Raw genomic sequence first — 17475 nt, forward strand, 5'->3', positions numbered from 1 at the left:
TTATATGATATTTCAAGATTTGTGATTTATGTCCATAAATTAGAAATTATAAAAGAAAAAGATGGCGCCTCATGTATAAATATTAGGATTATTTATAATGGAGTATTATAAGAGGTGTATAGGAATGCAGAGCCACATTAGGATTATTATAAGGAGATAATAACGTATAGATTTGTCCTTGGAGATTCAGGAAATACTTAAAATCTTAACTCAACCTGCTCTGCCTGGTTAAGAAGAAAAAAAAAAAAAGCTTTTGAATAATTGACCTGCAGCTTTCAGGCGTGAAGTGCCATGACTTCAATTAGCAGCCGTCCACTGCCTTTATTCCCATTCAGCTCTCCGGGCTTTGAATAGCAGAGCTCTAAAACATCTTGTCACAAGAAGGTCCCGGTCTGGCTGCGGTGTTAAGAGAAGCTGCCTCCCGCCCCCTGCGCCCTGCGCCCTGCGCCGCCATATGTTTCCCTGCTCCTTTTCTATGCATCGTCTTTTTTAACACAACTAGTCGACATGATTGATTAGGTTAACCCGCCTTTGCCTTAACATAAAACAGCTTCCACTGAGCACCGTGGGCAATAATGGCACGCATCTGCCACTCCTGACTCCTGACTACTCGGGTTTGTTTGGAAAGAGAGAGAGAGAGAGAGAGAGAAAGAGAAAGAAAGAGAGAGAGAGAGAGATCTGCCATGAATAGCAAATGGGTTCGTGTGAGGAGCCTAATGAATAAACCTCAATGGGAGGCAGTGGAAATGCGACGTGCTGCTGCTGTTGGTTGACCATTTGCAACAGTTTTGTAACGGGATCAAGAGCTTGGTGGCTGTGGTATGTGTGTGTGTGTCTGTGTGTGTGTGTGTAAGCAAATGTGTGTGTGAGAGGGGAGGACTGTGTTATAATTATTTAGGGATAAAATGTTAGGCTATTTATCTCCAAAGTGTTTAATTGATCCACTTTGTAATTTACTTTTCTTTTTTTTTTGGAAAGTGTAAAATCTACAGCCTGAGCTCATTTTCTTCTGTTTCTGTACGTGGACACACAGACGTTTATTCTATTGGATATTTATTATTTTAAATAACTCATTCATAAACTGAATCTGCTGTGAGTACTTATAGATAATATTTTAAATTTACATTTTTAATTAATGCCACATTTTCAGTTTCTAGAAATTAAAATGTATTTTTAAAAATACACCTCAATACTAGCATATAGATAACAATGATAATAATAATAATAATGGTATTATAAATAAGTATAATAATATGTAGATGGCGGATGGGACCTATTTGAAATAATTGTCTTGACACGACGTGTTGCTCTAAGTAATAAAACGCAATGGAAAAAGATAAATTAAATTATCGTTGGAATTAATAATAGTAATCGTAATAATAATAATAATAATAATAAAGTCGAAATATAAATCTGAAATGTGCGCGAGCTCCGGGTCTCGTTAGGCCTGTTCTGGTTCTTGTTGGTCTTTTGTTCCGGGGCCACAGAGTCGCAGCAGACTGACGCTCACAATAGAAGTAATCGGCCGGAATCACGAGGGTTGAAAAGTCAAACAGCCTTTTATTACGGAGCCGAAGCGAAGTGGCAGCGGGAACAACAACAACACAGAGGATGGAGCTTTAAATAAAAGTCAGTGGACAGACGGCTTAAAGGAAAAGAAAAAGCTGTTAACTGTTACCACGTCTTTAGAACAACAGGATCAATCACTTTATAACTAACATACTAACATAGAGGTTTTTATAATCATTTGCTTCTTTTAGCTTCTGTTATTTTCTTTTATTTTGAAATTTCAAATTGGAGTATATTATATGGTATATCGATCAATTAACTTTACTTTGAAAATTCGATGTATAAGTGAGATAATTTTTATATTTTCCATTATGAAATTTCTTGATCAATAATAGCAATATTAGATTAAATAACTAAAAGCTTAGCGAAATCACAGCTGCTTCTGTCTGAATCCACATTCAGATTCATGTTTTCATTATTTATTATGGTGAGATAAATTAAATCCCAGAGGTTTTGAAATAGACTAAAAATAATATAACAACTCAACAACCTTCATTCTGGCCTAAAGGTCACAGCTTTAGGTGGTTTTTATGTCATCATTTTCAAAATAAAAGTGCCCTGGAGGGACATGCTCAGGCTTTTATAAAGGTGACTGGGGAATAAGCATGCATCTGTCTGTGTGTGTGTGTGTGTGTGTGTGTGTGTGTGTGTGTGTGTGTTGCTGCCTCTGTGAGGGAGGTTATTTTATTCTTCATTTTAAAAGCAGTGGCCACAAGAGTCTAATTTAAAAACAGCCAACGTTTCATATTAACTTCTATAAAATATTACTCGGGTTATTATAGAACAGGCTTTTAATTTGCCAACAAACACCTTCCTTTTTGTTTAAAGCATCTCAACCTCACTGGTTTTATTGCACTAAAATGTCAAATTGTATAGTGACTTTAATGAAGGCGAGGAATATGAAGTCTAAAAAAAACATCTTAACCTTTGACCTTTAAAGATCCACATCAACACTCAACATGGAGGTTTGTTTTCATTTAGCAGTCCATAAGATGTTTCCTAATCACATTGATGAAGCAGATTTATTGTGTTATCATTATTATTAATGCGTGTTGCTACGGGGAACAGGCAGCTGGGCTCAGTGCTGTGGCCTCAGCAGCTCAGTCCACTTAGAGAGAGGCAGAGACAGAATAAGATACAGCGCTTGTGTACATTATCAGCCGCTGTCAGGTTATCAGAGTCTTTCCTTACACTCTGGACAAGATCACACACATCAAAAGCTTCAGCCTCCATGTGTCCCTGAAGTGTCTGAGGAGCAGCAAGTCTGCCACCTAGTGTCCAGGAGGAGGAAGGAAGGAAAGAAGGCAGGAAGGACTGTCTTTGTGTGATCAGTGCTATAAAACAAGAGCCTGGTACAGTCGAACAGTGGCCTGTGAAATCCTGCAGAGATAAAGAGATGGTCATAAGATGTTAGTTTTTTTTTGTTGTTTTTTTTTACAAAAAGAAAAGTCTCAAGTCCAGTTTTCACTTGCAAAGCTTCTAAAACGTGCAATAAACTATCAGCTCAGTTAGTGTGTCACATAAACATGTAGGAGACGAGGAGGAATGCCAGTTGGCTTAAGCTGCTTTTTTCATTTTGCAATGGCAACTATGCTGCTTACAGGGCCGCGACTACTCAAGTGATTTTACACACGGAGCTCTGTTTACACATCATAGGGCAGCAGGACTTACACTTACACACACACACACACACAGAGCAGGAGAGCAGTTGTATGTTGTCTTTCTTGTCTTGTCTTGGCTCTGGAGGAGGGATCTTTCGAAAGTCGAGAGAAAACTCTTCTTCTTGACCATGCAGGGCTGATCTCCAACTGGGCTCGCAGTGCCATAAATCTGTGACAGAAAGCCCGGCCTCACACAACTGGGAGCACCGAGTTTGAAAGATGTGGGCATTTAATCTGGCAGCCAACGGGTCTGAGGAGAGATGCTGCCGAGCTTTTCTAGCATTTTTTTGGAGCTCGGGCTCAAACGAAGGCAAAAGGCCGGAGTTTAAAAAACAAAATCCATCTCTTGCCAGTTTCTGAACTTCACACAAACACACCAGCAATCAAAAGTCATGTCATTTGACCTCCTGCTAGTGTTTTAATTAATCTAAAAATAACCACAGAAGGCCTTTGAGAGGAGCTTTTACTACCTACTGTCCATAGACTATGTAGGTCAAGACAGATCAAGTGATACACAAGTGCCTATAAAAAGTGGAGACAGCTATTGATAGACCCTGCTGTGGTCAAACTGTGTTGTCACCTATGGAAAGTATTCAACCGACCACCACTGAGGTTTGTTTCCATTATTTTACTACACTGAGTAAAAGTGGATTAAAGAGCGTTTTTGGTCAGTTAGGACAGAAAGAGGCCTCTGTAATATCAGAGTCAATGATAAAACACGAAAATACTGACACACAAACCTCACAGAGGAAAGAAATGCCTGTATCTTTGCACACTTTGCTTTGACGTACAGTCTTTTTTAAATCACAGAAGTTACTGCACACATGTAGCCTCACACCAGATCTGTGATGCGTTCACTGAAAACTAGAATTCAAGAGACTGAATATAAGATCACATATTAAAAAAGTGAAGGAGAAGGATGTGACACAGCTGCAGGCTGAGTGTCTGTCACTGATAGAGGTCACCAAGAGATCTACATGGACACAGGAGGAGCTGCATGCAGATAGATAGGAGACAGACAAACCTGCTGTTTTTTACTGGTTATATTAAAAATCCACCACCAGAGAGACACCGAGTAAAGAAGCCTGGAGGTGGCAGCGTCCCAAACTGACCTGAGGACAGTGGAGATGAAATCAGCGCAGAAACATCCAGCAGCAGCAGCAGCAGCAGCAGTACGGCAAGTGCTGGGGAGAAGGGAGAAGATTTATTCCAACAAGACAACAACAACACGAAGCCAGGACAGACATGGCTTCAGAACAACAGCGAGCGGCCAAGTTAAGAGTCCAGACTTCAGAATGACTCCTCACTTAGTCCCAGAGCAGCCTGAAGCCTGACGGAGCCTCAGCTCAGCTCAGCAGCTCTTGCTCAGCTCGCAGAAAAGTTGAAATAAATCGCAGCGTCCAGATGTGTGAAGCTGAAACAGACAAACCATACAGATGCACGGCCAGAGGTGGCTCTTCTACAGATTCACTATTACAGGAGAAAAAATATTCAATAATATTTTAGTAATCCATCTCTGTACTTTATTAAAATCAATATTTAAACGTTTAGCCTTAAAAATCTCTAATTATGAAGTTTTTTCTTTAGTTCCTGGTAGGAAAATGTCTCAATAAAGGTTAAATAATAACATGATAAACAAAGAAGTGTCACTGCACTTAAGTATTACTATATAAAAAAGTAAATGTTACTGAAGATTGACTTTCTGCTTGAGTGTAAACATTTAAAGAGAATTTTCCTAACTGTGTATTTGACACTAAAGCAGCTGCAGGCATGTTTCCAATCACAGTAACTCCAGGTATATAGGAGCTGTGGCATCATTAATAAAACTACATGACATAAAAAAGGTCAAACTGCTCCATTTAAAGGTGCAGTAAACTACTATTACCGTTTGGTTCAGGTTAAAAGGGTCAAACACTCCTCCACCCCCCTCATGCAACACACATTTTCACAAGCAAGCCATACACACTGTATTATTTTTCCCATTTAAAATTTATTTTCAAAAATACAAAAACAAGGAAAATAAGTATATGTACACAAACACTATTAAAATAGAATATGTATTGTACAAAATATGTACAGCTGTAGTCAGACTGAGAGCAAATCCTATCTGGTCCTTTTGTCCTTGATGGTGTAGTGAAGGACTAACGGTTGAGCCTGGGGGGGAGAGAGAGAGAGAAAGTGCACATCAATACATCAATAAATAAAATATCACTTCTGCACGCATCACATTTAAAAGGTTTAGTGTTTCATTTCAAGAGCTGTGAGGTTTAGCGATGGAGAATGTGCCGTCACACAGCAGCAGTAACAGGGAACTCTGTCCTGATTTTTCAAAAATGAACTAGTAAAAAAGAAAATGTGTTCAAGTGTGAAGGAATGTATGACATTTGTTGGCACCGGCCGACACTGGCTGTACTGTACCTTGCCAAACCAGTGTGAGAGCCATAGTCGTTTCATGGTCATGTGATCGGGCAGAGACTCGTTATTGAACAACATCTGGACCTATAGGGAGGACCACACAAACAGATGTGAGAGGGGGAATCTGAAAGGAACAGCTGGGATGATTTTTTTTAAATTTTATTTTATGTGTGAAACGTTTGTAAAAAAAAAAAAAACACGACAAAGATGCAGGAAGTCAGTTTTCCTTTAAATAATAAACCTACTTAGTCGTTGACACTGAACTTAAGCTTTTTTTAATAATGATATTGGAAACTCTTGTGTCCTTTAATTGAAGGTTTAATTTGGTACTAACTCAGGAAATCCATTAATTCCCCTCAACGCAACGGGAAACACTCAGACCAACAAGTGTGTTCGTAAAGAGGACGAGGACGAGCTTTTGGATTCCTCAACTAGTCATAACTTTAATTAAAAGACAAAGTGAATTAAAATCTCATTAACAGTAGGATTTACTCATTCTTTACTGCCTCAGTCATGTTGTTATAGAGTATATGTAATGCTGCTATGGTTACTCACAGGTTAACACACAGCATCTCTGCACTGATATGAGAGCTAGGGATGTCATGCGGTATTAAACGCCAATCAATTGTTCATAAAGATTCCTAAATACCGTCCTTTTCTAAGTAAGATCATGTTGGAGCCATGCAGGCAGATCGTCTAAGTTTGCTTTCGATCAGTGTGAGTTACAAACAGAGACTTGTTCCCTCCAAACAAATGTTTTAAGTGGACAACGGCTCAATGGCCTGTAAAACACGCCTCAAAAAAGTAGCAGCCAAAGGAGGAAATACGTCAAATGTCTATCACCACCTGCGGGACACCCAACCGGCTTAGTACGCCAAATGCACAGATACAGGGTTAAATTACGTTGATGTCAATTTACCTAAAGTAACATTGAGTGGGTAGGAAATGTTAGTGTGTCATTTGTAATATATACTGTATATTTTAAAAATCGATTAAAATGAATTTCTTGAATATCTCTAGCATTTTCCCTGGGGGATTAATAATTGGTCAGATATTAACAGAGACTTCACATATGTTGTATATATAACTAGTAATGTAACTATATTTTGACTATCGTAACACCATGATTATTTCTGACAATAATTGTACCAAGAAGGAAAATCTATAATGGTGACATCCCTAACGAGAGCATGTCCTAATATGTGACTTTACACTTGTTTCACATGAATCTCTATTAATTAGTCAAATGTGAGCCGAAAGTGTTGAATCAACGTCAAAGGGTGTTTCTCATTTTGAAAGGTTAAAAGTCAATGATGATTTGGCAAAGATACCCACAGATGATTATTTAGGGAAAATGTGATGTTTTTCCTTCTATAATGCACCAATAACACAAAAGATGGAGTTCATCTTTCCAACAGAACATGAAAAACGTATCCTCGTTAGCATGAGCAGAATAAATGTTGACTACTCTTTAACATAAAATCATGTGTTGCAACGTCTGTGGTGTGTTAGGACCAACTGACCTGGTGTTTTTCGACGTTTAGCCGGTGACAGAGAACTTTCCGTAGGTGTCTCACCTCGGCTCGGACAGAACAGCGAACAAACTTCTGCTGCAGAGACAAGGTCAAACAAACGCACGTTAATCTGCAGGCAGAGCTGAAGCAATAAAACCATTCAAAAAATAAAAAAACACAATAATTCAAGTCTTTACTGCCTCCAACACTTTGTGGTCACCAGGGAGCTCATTAGGCAGATGTCTTGTTTCCTTGTTCACACTGCGGGTTCAGACGTCTGTTTACTGAACCGTGGAGAAACATCACCAACATCATCATTTTTCCAACGGAGTCGACCCGTGCAGATTTTACTTTATGCCCGCCGTTGACCTACATTTCTGCTCTCGCTGCTCAGTTACAGTACGAAGCCTTGACAGTCATAAATGTCTCTTTACATTTGCTTGTAACACTTGAAACTCTGGCTGCTGTTTTACTTTTTTTTTTTAGCATTTTTATAAATATGTTTTGTCCCAACGACTGAACACGTTTCCAAGCATGTTGCAAGAAAAGCAAACTAATAATGAGTATGTATGAGGGCGTGGGGCGCGCTCCTGTTACAATTTAAATTTACTGCTGATAAAATCCCAGGTTACCGCTGGACGCTTTCCACTCTCAGCTGACTTATTACACGCTCTCCAGCCAAAGAGCTGAGTTTCCTCCCCCTCCCTCCCCTCCACACGCGGTCAAGGACAGTATTTCTTTAAAAAGCAGAGGCAGAAATTTCATTTACCAAATTTCCACCTCCATAAAAACAGATGAGGATGAATGGACGCGCTGCACGTCCAATCAGCGTCAAGGTTACGAGTACAACAAAAGCTCTCCTCTGGAAAACGGATCCAACTTTAGACTCCAGAGCACGTTAACGCGTTTGTTTTTTTTAAACGTTTTAATAAGAAGAAATCTATTTCCACACAGAGGTGAGAGAGTGTAGCACACGAGCCAGGAATGGAACAAATGAAGCTGCATGTTCCCATTACTATTATTATAATGTAACATTAGATACAACAATAAACACATTTAAGTGGCGAAAGAGGTCAAGAGTGTGTAGTGATGCTCTGATGTCTGCAGCAGCCAGTGTTTAAATAACAAAAGGCATCTCACATTCAAACTGACAATCTTTTAAATAGTGTAATAAATAGTGGAAATGTGTTTTAACTACATGTGAAATTCAGATTTGAGCCTAAAACTGGACTTGAGTCAATCAGCAGCAGCATAAAGGCATTTTGTTATACGAGGTCGCCCTCTGCTGGTTGAACAACGCCTCTGCGCTCAGCCTGAAAGTGATGGTTCAGCAGACGGGAAGAAGAAATTAAAAAAAGCCAACGAGTTGGAGTGCTGCCTGGAAACAAAGGACATCTCTTGCTAAGATAGTGCTCTTTAGTTATGGGCTAGATCAGTGCAAAAAACAGAAAAAAGTAACCAAGGCACTCATCTTAATGTAAACATTAAAATGCCTTTAATAAGTTATGGGCAGAACAGTTAAAAACGAGCACTTTGACGCGTTTCGGCTGGAAGCCTTCGTCAGGGAGTGAGTGCAAGAGAAAGAAATAAACACGATGGATTATGTGTTTAAGTTAAACTGCTCCCTCTCTGATCATTAATCTAATCTAAAGTCTGGGTTCAGTGCAGTTCGGCCGTCAGAGCTCGATACACAGAGAGAGAGAGAGAGGTGCGAGCGAGAGTCTGACCACACGGAGGAAACGTCCAGAAAAAGGTGACCAGGACGGCACTTTTTGTACTTTAGTGGGTTTGGAACTGAAGAGTAAGCGAGTGCTTCAAACACCTTTACATTTAAATGACCGGGGTGTAGAGTCATGAGGAAAAACCTATAAAGAAGTGCAGAAAATGATAGGCTGTTCAGCTAAAATGATATCAAACGCTTTAAAATGGCAGCCAAAACCAAGGAGATGAGACATAACAAAACAGATTCACGAAAATCGATTATTTCGTTCAAAAGTATGTTTTTCATTCATCAATAATCCCCCCCCATCAACAAACTGAAGTGTTTCGGTAAACTCTGAATCTGCCGTTCATATCATTCATATATCTACATGGAGCGGGTAAGCTCGGTGGTGGCTGACATGTCGTGTCGCCATGGTTTTACGTTCAGTGGCAGCGTGACGGTAGGAAACCACGGAAACTCAGCGGAGACACCGGAGCTGTCGACTCAGGTCGAGGTGGCGTCTGTGAAAAGTCACCGTGGTAACGCAGTGAGGACTGTGAGGACTGCACGTGAATGCTGCATTCAGGTGCAGTTGGAAAAACGGCCGTCGGTAACAAACCAGATGTCATTTTAGTCACAGAAGTCCAGAAAAAGCCGGTAAAACGTGGGTCAGGTAAACAATACCACATCGCCATGACAACAACATTGTTTTGCCTCGTGCTGACGGGCCACTAGTTTACATAGAGGCTTGTTTATGCCGTTACCTGCAGCGGCTGTTGTCCGTCTGCCATCTAACCGATTTCACGTGAATGCAGCATGAAAAATACGACTGAGTTGCTTGCGATCTACAACCGCACCGCTAGATGGGAGTAATTCTTACACAATGTACCTTTAACTGAAACACATCAGATGAATAGATCTAGGTTAGTTCATGACTGACGACTCACCTGAAGAGTAAGTTTCGTCTTATCTTTTCCAGCCAGTGATGAACTGTGAAGACAGAACAAAAGAGAGAGGACTGAAAAATATTTGTAAAAAAAAATTGTCTTCAAAATCACATTTATATCATATCAAACGTGATTACTTGGAGATAAATACATCAGATCTTACCTTAGCCTTTCTAAACACAGTGACACCTGCTCGTCGTATCTGTAGAAATGAGCTTTTGAATGGTCAAAGCTTGTATAAGGTAAACCTGTGGCATCGGGTACTGCATCTGTACAAACCAGACAACACATCATCACATCATTAACATCACTCAGTGCAGATGCTGCTGTTCACTGACAGAGACTTTTTGTTATTGATCCGACTTATGGGAAACTCACTCGTTACAGCAGCAGAGGCCAATCAAGCAAAATTAGAGAATAAAATATTTTTTAAAAAGACGCGGTAACACTTTACTTGAATAGGTATTCATAAGATTGACATAAAACTGTCATCATAACCATGACATAACAGCTGTCATAAACATCAATTAATTCTTATGACAGCTGTTGTTAAGTGTCATTTGGTAAGTTATGTCACTTTTGATGCAAAGTTGACATTGAATCACTTTGGATGGAAACATGGCTATTGAGATGTCCTTGTTATGAGAACTTGAAATATTTTTTTAAAGTTTGGCAATTCGGCCTGCTATGACAGTTTAAATTGTCTTTATGTCAAGTTGTCAGAACAAAAACATCTCAAACAATGTCAACTTTGCATCAAAAGTGACATAACTTACCGAATGACACTTAACCACAGCTGTCATAGGTATTCATTGTCGTTTATGACAGCTGTTATGTCATGGTTATGACAGTGTTATGTCAATCTTATGAATACCTATTCAAGTAAAGTGTTACCAAAGCCGCATATGGTACATCTATAGAAATATATGAAGAGTTCATTTGCAAAAGCAGATAAATGCCATTTTGAAAAAATGAGCTGATGGTTTTGAATTATACTTTGCATAGTGTTGTTTTCAATAAAGCTTTATTTTTTTTGAGCTGATCTGTTTTGTTATGTCTCATCTCCTTGGTCAAAACCACTCAACTTTGGTTTGGTTTTAAAACGGAGTTATCTGCTTTTGCAAATTAACTCTTCATATACTGTTCTGTACAAGTAAGGAAGTAAAAAATAATATATATGAAGAAGTAAAAAATAGAATACACTGTTCTACTGTCATTAATATAGTGGCATGTGACTTTCTGGGAAAGTCTATACTGGTATTTCTGTTCATTTCAACTACAATGTTCTCTCTGTTCATAAGTGCAAAACCTGTTTGTTTTTTTACAATGAGGAAGAGAAAAGATCACCACCAACAAAAACCAACTCAGCTTCAACAGAAGAATCAGAAGGCGACAGATCACAGAACAGCTCCTCTGCTCCTCGGTCATATATAGCCAACAGGAAGCGAAGCACAATGACGACTTCAACATTCTGATCTAAAATGTAATCACAAGCGTCGCTGAGTGAGGACTTACCGTCTCCAGCAGGTTGGATGACTCTCTCTAACCCACGCGACTGATAAAACTCCTTTATTCGTTTGTCTTCACCTGTTCAAACAGGAACACATGATGAACCTCGTTACACAAACATCACAGGAAGTAAAACAAATACATATTTAAAACACTCTCTCATACATACTTTCTTGAAGTCCAGGCACCAGTTTGTAGACAATGTCTTGCATCACTCGGTCCAGTTTGAGGTTGAGTAAAGGCTGCGTCTCGTGGATTTTGATGTTGCACATTGGACAATACTTGCTTGTTTGAAGGTATTTCACAATACAACTTTTACAGACTGTGAAGCAACAGGAGATAAAAGAGACATTTCACTCTCATTATTCTGAAGACATCCTGCTTAAAAAAATATTCTGGTGAATTATCAGGAATAATAACAATAAAAAAAGGTCTGTTAAAACTCACAGGTGTGCAAACACTCTGTAATCGTTGTGGCGTCTATGAAGTAACCCGCACAAAGGTAGCACACGATGTGTTCGTTCAGGTCCTTGATCTTCAACTTGACCTCTTCCTGTTGAGACAAACACGAAGGTGGAACAGGTTTAGTAAAAGAAACTCCACTGAAGAGCTCTGAGTACATAAATGACTGAGTGACATTTCTTTATGTGATCTTAAGAGCTTTAAACTCAAGACAAACTTCTCATCTGAGAGCAAAATGTGCGTTCAAATCCACTTTAAAACAACATGCAGGTGCTCCGATGTGCATCACAGCTGGTTCTGTTTGCTTCAGTCACTGTTTCCATCCACACCAACCTTTGAGAGATTCCCTACTGGCATGTTTCAAATGCAAGATACTGGAGATAAAAATCCACCATGAAGAAGTACAGTAAATAAACCCTGTTACAATGCGCATAAGGAAATGTGAGCACTGTTTTAAGAATTGGCAAACAGACTTGAAAAACTGTGAAGTCATAGCAAAGCTGTGTGTGAAGCAAAGCTGAAAATGCTGGTCTTCCAACAACATAATGGATATGTTTTAATTAAAGATGGGTGTCTGTGTGGTGGTGAAGAGTTATAACAACCTTCAGTCTCCTTTAAAGCAGAAGTAAGCGATCCATTTTGGCTAACTTCTTGTCAGCCGATGGAGTTAGCAGTCCCCGCCCTCGTCCCTACATCTCTCCTCATTGGATAAAGGTTGTAGGATACAAGGAAAGTTTTCTCCTCGGCTTACAGCAGAGCAGAGTGACTGACAGTCAGACCCGTGTTTCAGACCAAACACTCTATATAAGTGATTGCCGTCGGAAGATATAACTATTTAAGACTTATATTAAAGCAGAAGTAAGTGATATATTTGTGTTAATATAAGTCTTAAATAGTTATATCTTCCGACAGCAATCACTTACATAGAGTGTTTGGACCGAAACACGGGTCTGTCAGTCACTCTGCTCTGCTCTGAGCCGAGGAGAAAACATTTATCGTATCCTACAGTTTTTATCCAATGAGGAGAGAGAACGGCATGAAGGGCTGTGTGTGCAGCCAAGGGACGCCGTGAATGTGGTGACGTAGGGACGAGGACTGTTATGGTGCGTTCAAGGAAACTCGTATTTTTCCGACCGTGAAGTGGTACCAGTTCGATCTGGTACGAGTTCACCGGTCGGAAGTTACGAGTGGCCGTTATAGTGACTTTCACAGGTAAAACAGGTCGGAAAAACACGAGTGGGTTGCCTGAAACGCTACAAAGTCGTAAGTTGTGACTTGAAGCTGTAATTTACGGTTTCAAAAGCCTGCCTGGAACGCAGCATTAGCCAAAACGACCGGATAGCTTACTTCTGCTTTAACACAAATATTCCGCTTACTTCTGCTTTAACTTCCATGGTGTCAATTCATTTTACATTCAAATACACCACAAAGCTGCTGCCGTTATCTCATATTCATGCTGGTCTTGATTAGTTTTATTCACTGATGGTTAACAGTGGGTATTCAGGGGTCGTGGTTAAATAAATAAATATTCACTCTATTTATGTTGGTTTTGTCAAAAGACCTGAACACAGAATAATAACAGCGTCAGTCTCAGTCCAGACCAGATGTTGGCTGCTGTGTTTAGTAATAAACTGTAACCGGCGGCGTTGACCTCTGTATAAACGTACACCGTTAAATCCAACGGGGGAAGTTTGGTCGTAAACAAAAACAAGGCCAAACGTGAACGTGCAAAGCGCGCGATATTAAACAGAGAGAGAGAGAAAAAAACTGGGTCGGAGGTCAAATCCTGTTTTCAGGAGAAAGAGAAGCGGTGAAAAGAAAAACAAAATACAAAAGCACAACTAGGCTCCATCACCGAGTAAAACTAACACAATTGCAGCCGGTTTGTTGTTTGCTGTTCCCGTTAAACACAAACAAACCACCGTTACTTCGTTACACAACCAGCGGAGAGAGATAGAGAGAGAGAGAGAGAGAGAGAGAGAGTAACGTTAGAGCCGCCGTCACCGTAACGTACCTGTACCTGTCCGCTCATGTAGCGCGTGGGGCGAAAAACAACAACACGTGCAACAGAAACGGGTGAAATATTAGTGAGTTAACGTGGACTGAGCTCGCTGCGCTGCTAGAACAACACGGTGGGTGAACAACTCACCCCCCAACACACACACACACACACACACACACACACACACACACACCACCACCACCGCGCCTCCGAACCACGCATGCGCAGACTCTGCTCTCTTCAGCATCGCTCTGTCCCTCTCGCTCCGTCTCTCTCTCCATCAGCGCCGCGGAGAGGACAACGATCTCCCCGCAAATGCGCGCGTTTATCTCGGCTCTGCCCGCGTCTGAGTCCCCGCACGTTTCCGCCCCGGTGCGGACGAGCTCTAACCACACGGCCGCTCACCTCGTTCCTCAGCGGGTCCAGTTTGTAGACGGACTGGAGCTGATTTCGTAGCCGCATCGCTATGGCCATCGGACCTTGCTCCGCCATCTTTGGGAATTATGCTTACTTCCGGGTAAACCGGATGTGGTATTTTGTACGCGAACCGGAGAAGGCGGGTAACTCTGGGACATATAAATAAATAATAATAAATAAATAAAATCAATATATTTATAAAAAAAAAAATAACAAGCGTCACTTTACCACCTTACACTAAACAAAAAATAAATAAATAAAATTGACTTTTCAACGACGTCATTGTAAGCAGGCCTACATGTGTTCTGAACTTTTTTTTTTTTTTTTTTTTCAAAATAAATCAATAACTAAACAACATAATACCTTAATAAGGATGCTGCACCTTCTACGTGTGCTTAGGCCTAACATGCAAACTTAAATATAACAATATAGATGTTTATAAAGAAAATGTCTTACTCCAAAAAAGATTAATTTCAAGGTGTTTAAACCACCTCTGGGTAAAATTAAGTATATTACTGTATATAGTGGCCCAATAACACATTTTTGCCCTGCAGCCTACAGCAGATTTATGCAGATATGGTTACATATTCTATTTTTAGTATATTATATATGACATTGGATGTATACAGTGCATATTTTCTTTGACTTATATAAGTTATATCCTCTATATTCAAATGTTATGTCCTTGCTGCTACAGGATGCTTACATTTCCCTAGTCTAAATCCACATACAGTGACGGGCTCTACCTCTAAAATAAAAAGAAAATGAATAAATAAACCTTTTAAATGTATTTTATTCCCTGTTTCAAGTTAATTAGTTTTGCCTGTCTCAGTTAATTAATTTCATTACAGTTCAGTGTGTTTACATAAAAAAGACTGCAGGGAAAGTTATGCCTATATCTCTAATCATATCAAATTACATTAAATTGTTTAAACTATTAAATGAAGGCTGTCTCTATAGAGACATAATGTGGGTGGACCGTAGACACATTATGGGAAAGCTATTCCATACTCTTAGTGCATTAAGTGGCCTGCTACATGCCGTCTCACCAGTTTTAAGACTTTTTTTATGCCTTAAGAGGTCTGCTGGGTTTGTAAATTGAAACCACAGTATTGATATGTACTGTAGAGCCTGGCCATTAAAAGCTTTATATACCAGGAATAAGATAAATTGTTTCTTTTTAAAAGCAACACAGTTCAGTGTTCATCCATTTGTTAGTCTCCAGTCTGGGCAATAGAGGGCAGTGTAGGCATGTGGTTCAGTCAGTCATTTGCAGCCTTTGTCATCTGCTGATACCTATTTAAGAAGAAATGTCACTCAGTCATTTATGTACTCAGAGGTTTATTACAGTTGTTGAAAGGAAGAAAGACATTAACCTATGGATTAACTCAAATCAGGCATTTGTGTTGTCTTATGACATTTACAAACTCGGCCTTAAAGTCTTAAATCAGTTAGAATTATAATCATATATTTATTGTGTAACCTTTTTTCATGTTCATTTGATTAAACACAGTTCAACAGAACTTATATACATGCTAGAAGTGTGCTGATAAGGTCCAGAAATGGATCTGGCATTGACCCAGGTTAACATGGGTAGTAGAATGTGCTATAAGATAGCGCCATGCATAGGTGTTCCAGGATAAAGGCTAAAGTGTGGGAAAAACACTTAACCACAGTCCTCAGCAACACAGAGTATGTGGTGGGTCCTGTAACCCGAGTCCTATGACATCCTGAGACCTACAGTACTACAGCAGGCAGGCTGTCTGCAATCCCATTAGATCTGCTAAATTATGTTTGACACTTTGTTATTAATCCCATTAATGTATAATCAGAAACACAGAATCAAAAGGCCGAATTACAAGGCGATGAAATAGTAACTGTATCACACAAAACAGCTGCGAATCCAAATGAATGGAAACATGATGTGATTTTTTTTTACACTATACAAAAAGTAAAAATGTAGTTGTGCAATGGAAATGTGTCATGCTCATACTATGCAAATATTGGCGTGATCTAATTTAACAATGTACACTGAGGAATAATATAAGTTAAATTAGTTTTTAAACTGAGTTTAATTGGCGTTACAGGTCTAATCTTTGCAGCGGTAACCCTTTTCAATTCGAGGACAGCTTAAGACTGTTGTGTGTGAACCCCCAGACTGTTTGAGAGGTGGTGGTGGTGGTGGTGGTGGTGGGCAGGGGGGGTTGAATGAGTACTTCTCTCCCCACCCTCAACAACAACCATCAAGGGGCTCTTGAGAAAAGCCCTGAACCACTGGCTCGGTGGCCAGCAGGAGAGGACTGTGGTCGTCCTGGGCAGCTCCCAGACCTAAATATGTTTAAATATGTGTGAATATGAAGCAGCGTGTTGAAATAAAGAGTGTGGACTCAGCAAACATTTCTTTTTAGATAATCATGTGGCTTGTGTATTTGGGGACACGATTATTTAAATCAACAGTTTGCATTGTGTTGCACTGTATTTTTGGTATTTATTTAAGCTTTTTCACCAGTGAAACGTCTTGTGTTTTCTCTACATATAATGCACGTGGGTGTTTTTTTTTTTTTTTTCACTCAGACGTGGGCAAGAACCAGTTTGTTTTTCCGAAAACGTACTTATAATTATTTAATTATGGGAAGAATGAAAAGTAATAGCTTTGCGGAAAAATTAATGGCGGAATAATAAAACATATGCTCGGTTGTGGATGAGTTGTGCGTCTGAATTAACGTCGCCTGCCCTGTTTCAACAGGTCGTCGTATTGGTATTATATGCGGAGGTCCTCCTTGATCCCTCCCAGAGGGCTTCCAACCTGCGGACCACCCAAAAGCTGCCATCCTAAACAAAGACTCGCCCTTCATTCATCCTTTTGTAATTCCCCAGTGTAACGGAATGACTGGCAAGTTTGTCTTATTCCTACCACCTCAGTGAGTCTGCAGCAGCCAGAATGTGCAAGCCATTTATTGAGACTGTTAAATATGGCATGAATGCTTTGTTTTTGGGTGTCTATCAGTGATAATTAAAGACTCATAATTGATGCAGACTTTAACTGTAACTATACTGGCTTTCCAAGAACATGCACAATACTAATTTCTACAAAGCATCATTCATTCTTCTTTCATTTTCCATCCATACCTATGAGAGAAAAACTTGTAACACCTTGCACACCGGGGGTTTTCTTTCTTTCCTTTTTTTCTTCAGATGAAAAGACAAGCCCTTGCCAGCGACGTCTAAATCGGACTCTTGTCAATAGAAATTTGGAGATACAAGCAATATATTTTTC

General features: G+C 39.7%; 1 protein-coding gene across 4 annotated transcripts in view; it reads right to left on the reverse strand.

Annotated features, from left to right (window-relative positions):
• Positions 1-5203: 5203 nt before the first annotated feature.
• pcgf1 (polycomb group ring finger 1) overlaps positions 5204-17475 on the reverse strand; it is a 40237-nt gene continuing 27965 nt past the window's right edge. Inside the window, exons 1-9 of one of the 4 annotated variants that reach the window (XM_085789205.1) lie at positions 14187-14332; positions 11765-11870; positions 11487-11639; positions 11324-11395; positions 9972-10077; positions 9809-9851; positions 7169-7252; positions 5649-5729; positions 5204-5384 (exon numbers count right to left, since the gene is read on the reverse strand). In XM_085789205.1, coding sequence (XP_085645331.1) covers positions 5334-5384; positions 5649-5729; positions 7169-7252; positions 9809-9851; positions 9972-10077; positions 11324-11395; positions 11487-11639; positions 11765-11870; positions 14187-14273 — 783 coding nt within the window. In that variant the 5' untranslated portion in view covers positions 14274-14332 and the 3' untranslated portion in view covers positions 5204-5333. Of the gene's footprint in view, positions 5385-5648; positions 5730-7168; positions 7256-9808; positions 9852-9971; positions 10078-11323; positions 11396-11486; positions 11640-11764; positions 11871-13793; positions 13961-14186; positions 14333-17475 lie in introns of those variants that run through there. The other 3 variants (XM_085789204.1, XM_085789206.1, XM_085789207.1) reach the window with 3 other exon arrangements.

This window comes from Trachurus japonicus, chromosome 10, assembly GCF_045865225.1.
Source record: "Trachurus japonicus isolate A0001 chromosome 10, Traja_1.0".
In the NCBI taxonomy this organism is placed as follows: domain Eukaryota; kingdom Metazoa; phylum Chordata; class Actinopteri; order Carangiformes; family Carangidae; genus Trachurus; species Trachurus japonicus.